Raw genomic sequence first — 5,073 nt, forward strand, 5'->3', positions numbered from 1 at the left:
TCCCTTAAGTACTAAAGTGGATGACTGGGAAGCAGCTCTTACATGTATAAAGCTTCATAGTATTACTACTCACGAGGAGGAACGGTTAGTATGTGCTACTCAACCGGTAGAGGTAAAGAAACCTGAAATGAAACCCCTTCCTCCTTATCTGAGATATGCTTTTCTAGATGAATTTGAAAATTATCCAGTGATTGTTAGTGCTTAACTGAATGATGGTCATTTCGTCTGTTTTGAGAAAACATAAAAGACCATTGGATATAATATTGATGATTTGAAAGGTATAAGCTCTAACTTTTGCATGCATAAAATTCATCTAGAGGATGATCATCGTCTTATTAGTATACAAGGCCAGTGTTGTTTGAACCCCAATATGGAGGAAGTAGTCAATAAAGAGGTCAAGAAATTGCTTGATGTTGGGATCATCTACCCCATTTCTGACTCTAAGTGGGTGAGTCTAGTTAAAGTGGTTCCTGAAAAGGGAGGTACTATTGTAGTTAAAAATGACAAAAATGAATTAATTGCTACAAGAGTAGTCACTTGTTAGCATATGGGTATTGACTATAGGAAGTTAAATATTGCTACCAAGAAATATCACTTTCCCCTCCCCTTCATTGATCAGATGTCGGAAAGGCTAGCTTGTCACTCTTATTTTTGTTATCTAGATGGCTATTTCGTTTTCTTTCAAATACCTGTCCATCCAGAAGACCAGGAGAAGACCACCTTTACATCCCCTTATGGCCCCTTTGCTTATCGAAAGGATGTCATATGGACTATGCCATGCCCCCGCCACTTTCCAACGTTGTACGATGGCCATATTTTATGAGTTCATTGAGTCCATTATGGAAGTGTTTATGGATGACTTTAGCTAGTGTGTATGGAATTGATTTTGATGCCTATCTGATTAATTTGGCTAAAGTTTTGAAAAGATGTGAACATGTTAACCTTGTACTGAACTAGGAGAAGTGCCACTTAATAGTTATTGAAGGAGTGGTACTTGGTCATATTATCTCTGAACGATGCATCCAGGTGGATAAAGCAAAAAATTCAAGTGATTGAGAAATTACCCCCTCATGTGAATGTCAAAGGAGTTCGAGGCTTTCTTGGTCATGTGGGGTTTTATCGCTGCTTTATCAAGGAATACTCTAAAATTGCTACACCACTTACTCAGTTGCTCCTAGAGGATGCCCCATTCATGTTTACTAATGAATGTCTTATGTCTTTTAACAGGATCAAGCAAGCTTTGATTACTGCTCCTATAATTCAATCTTCATATTGGACCCTTCCATTAGAGATTAATTATGTGTGATGCTGGCGACTATGTTGTGGGAGCTGTACTTGGTCAGAGGAAGGACAATGTCCTCCATGCAATATACACTAGTATAAAAAACAGCTTTTGCTACTTATGAAATGCTTTGGTTGATTAATCAACCCGAGCATTTGTGATACATAGTGCATGTTTACTAATGAATGTCTTATAGTGCATGTTTTGGCTCGGCTACTTTGGGCATTCTTCTGCTACAGGTTAATACTCATATGTCCAGGTTACTTTTCCATAAGTTACTTATAAAGTGAGAATCTCTTTTAAGAAGACATAGTGCATGTTTAAGTTACTGAGAACTCTTCTTCGTTTAAATTTGTTATGTTAATTGTTACCTTTATTATTGTTGCTGAAGGTACTTCCGTGTTTTTGAGTCACTTACAGGTTAATATCTTGTCTTGACCTGTCCAGTTACAGTGAGAATCTCTTTCAGGTCACTAAATTTAAACAGAGTCACTAAAAAAAATGGTGATCAGGTCAAGACAATTCTTGGTTGCAATCTGAATTGGCTCTGAAGCATGTTTGCGCAACAAATCAACCTCGCCCACCAACACTGTTGACCTATCATAGACAATTACCTGAAGAATTGTATCATCCAAGCAAGATACTGTCCCAAACCATTTAGTATTAGCAGCAGCACCTCCTAGAGGAGTATGGGCAGTAACACAGATCCCGTACTTATGACAGAATTTCACTAGTGAATCACGTTGGAAATAAGGATGTGTTTCAATCTGGTTCACAGCAGGCTTGATTTTGGAATATGCTAAGCAATCTCTTGTCAGAAAGACATCATAGTTGCTGCACGTAATTCGTTTAGTAATTAGTTTAATGTTAATCAGGGAAGTGCTAGTGTCTACATCCTAGTGTCCCACCATCAACCAACAAAAAATTCACATCTTTGGGATTGTAATTTCTAGGTAGTGAATAGAAGAAAGTTATCCAGAAAATTGCGTAGTAACTTAGTAGTATTGGGAGAGATCTTGGCCTCTCGAAAGCCTAGAAACTATCTTGTATTTCCTTTTGATTCAATCAAACTCACCTCATATCTCTGTGAATCTTGTTGAGCTTTTCTCTGTGCGAGTAAGAATCCTACCAGTTTGTTACAGTTTGATAGTCAACTATAAATTAGTGAAGAAACCACTGTATGCATTATGAGGAGCTGCATATGTTTGAATATGACCTCATTACCAGCGATTCCAGACAAAGATTACATAGTAACGTTCTAAATGTTCAAAATTATTTGTAATGTTTGATCTCCGTAGGTGCATGCAGACAATATAATCCCTCCAATTTGTGCTACCTCTACATGCAACATGAAAGAAACAAGCCTACAGTCACAGTTGCACAAAGGCAGTCAACAGATTAAGTCGCAGCACACATGAGCACACATGAGGCCTCCCCCTCCCTCACACACCCACCTACTTGTATTTTTAATAGTCTATTGTTGTATGTAGTATACTAGAACCATAACTCTCTGTCCTTTTTTTTTTAAACTGAATGTCTATGACCTCTTTGTGCAGAAGCTAATCTCACATTAGACATTCAAGATGACAGATTATGAGAAATATAGAGAAAAGAGGATAGCGGAAAATAAATTGAAAATGCAAGAAATGGGGATTTGTTCTGCCGCATATGAAACTCAATCAAAAAAGGGCACAAAACGCAAATGCAGGAGTAAGGAGGATGATATTGAGAATGCTGAAATGGAGCGTGATGATGATGCTGAGTATGATCCAGAGATGGAGGATAAAGGTGAGATGGAAGAGGATAAAGGTGAGATGGAAGAGGATAAAGGTGAGGAGGAGACCGATACTACAACCCGTACCGCAAGTGAAATTGTGAGTCACAATCCAAAAAAGAAAAGAGGGCGAGGTCCCACAAAAGGACTTAAAAACAAGGAACCCATGCACCTTGAATACGATAAATTTGGTCAACCATGTGGTAAGTGGCGTCATATGTATGGGCAACAAGTTGGCCTTTGCATGTGCAAACTTTCCATTTTAACAACATGGAAAGAGGTGACGGAGGGTATGAAGAAGGCATTGTGGGAAGATACAGTGGTAAGTTTATAAGAGTTCACAATTATTTGGCTGCATTTTATAACATATTTTTATGCAACTTTTTTGTTTTTCTTTTTGTAGAATTTATTTCATATTGAACCTGATGAAGCCAAGAAGGAAGTATTTTTATCAGCTGTTGCAGAGAGATTTAGAGACTTCAAGACAAAGCTAGTGAGTGGATGGATCACTTTAAGAAGAAAAAGAACCAAGTCTAAGAAGTTGACAGAAGGAAAGGAAAAGGAGAATGAGGAAGGAGAGGAAAAGGAAAAGGAGAATGAGGAGGGGGGGGGAAAATGAAAAGGCATTGGAAAAGAAGAAGGGACCGGTGGAGTTGCCTTATGAGATATGGTATCACATCACAAAAGAGGATTGGGAAGCATTTGTTGCCCAAAAAACTACTCCGAAAGCAGTTGTAAGTTTTTATCTCATATTTTCCTCTAAATCAGCTGCATACCTTCCTCCTAGTTTATGATGTTATTGTTGCTACTCAAAACCATTAAAATAAATCACAATTAATATTTGGCAGCTCTCTATTTATTTATATGTTATATGCAACTTTTTGGTTGTGTGGTGGGTGGCTCCATACTTACAGGGTGTATATCTTCATCCATGATTATTGTTAGCAATTCTCCTTTTCCTAGTGTGAAATAAAGTAATCGAGTTATCTGGCTTTGGGTGCGTTATCTTCAGCCAAACATATCAGAACCGAACTTTTTAGATCTGATCAACTTTGATATAATCTTATGTTTACACCTAATTGGACCTGATGTACCTCATTAGTTTTTGAAACTTATTCTCTTGAAACTTCTTCACCTGAGTTTTTTTGTATGTTCATCAAGTCCAACTGTAATGTAGACACAAAATATTAAATTATCTCTTTGTTGCCTTTGCATAAAAATCTTAGCTCATTATTGATAAAAGTAGTTGGTCATGTGATAGAAGCAATGTGGGCTATTAGTGATTTTTTGTTGTATGCAAAACCAAAACCAAAACAGTGGATGCTGAATACTGTGGCAAGAAAAGAATTCAGATACTAAAAAAACTAGTTATTTTTTAGTTGATTTAATTTTTTTGGGAGGAAGAGATTGCACTTCTAATATCTGGGAATTTTTCTGGCTTATTAACTAGATATTTTTTTTTTTCTTTCTGATGTTTAATTAAACACCAATCTGGTTTCAGGGACGAATCACTACTTTGCCAAGGACTGGTTATGTTTGATTCTGATATGTATAGAGCATGTTCAGATTATTTTATGGTTTCATCCATGATTATTGTTAGCAATTCTCCAGCCACCCTCCGTCTACCCCCCTGCCACCCCCCGTGCCACCCCTGCCAGCCCCCCTTCCACCACACTGCCACCCTCCTGCAACCCTCCTGCCAGCCCACTGCCACCCTCCTGCCACCCTCCTGCCAGCCCCCCTGCCACCCCCTGCTAACCACCCTTCCACCCTCCTTTTACCCCCCTTCCACCCCCCTTCCACCCCCATGTACATTTATGAAAATTGTGTTTTGTCATGAGCCAACTAGTCAATTTTTTTTATATTAATATGTCTTTATTGACTATAGTTACCTTTAATTTATATATTTTATATTGATTCTACAGGAAAAGCGCGCTAAAGCTTATATAAGTTCAGGAAAGAAGAAGTTTTATCATCATATGGGTCCTAAAACTTATGAGCAGAGTAGAAAGGAGTG

General features: G+C 38.0%; 1 protein-coding gene across 1 annotated transcript; it reads left to right on the top strand.

Moving 5' to 3' along the window:
* The first annotated feature begins 2,928 nt into the window (after nucleotides 1-2,928).
* LOC125493625 (uncharacterized) lies at nucleotides 2,929-3,675 on the top strand. Its single transcript, XM_048637098.1, has 2 exons — nucleotides 2,929-3,378; nucleotides 3,460-3,675. The coding sequence occupies exons 1-2, from the start codon at nucleotides 2,929-2,931 to the stop codon at nucleotides 3,673-3,675; spliced, it is 666 nt and encodes a 221-aa protein (XP_048493055.1).
* The last annotated feature ends 1,398 nt before the right edge of the window (nucleotides 3,676-5,073 follow it).

This window comes from Beta vulgaris, chromosome 9 (genome assembly GCF_026745355.1).
Source record: "Beta vulgaris subsp. vulgaris cultivar EL10 chromosome 9, EL10.2, whole genome shotgun sequence".
In the NCBI taxonomy this organism is placed as follows: Eukaryota; Viridiplantae; Streptophyta; class Magnoliopsida; order Caryophyllales; family Amaranthaceae; genus Beta; species Beta vulgaris.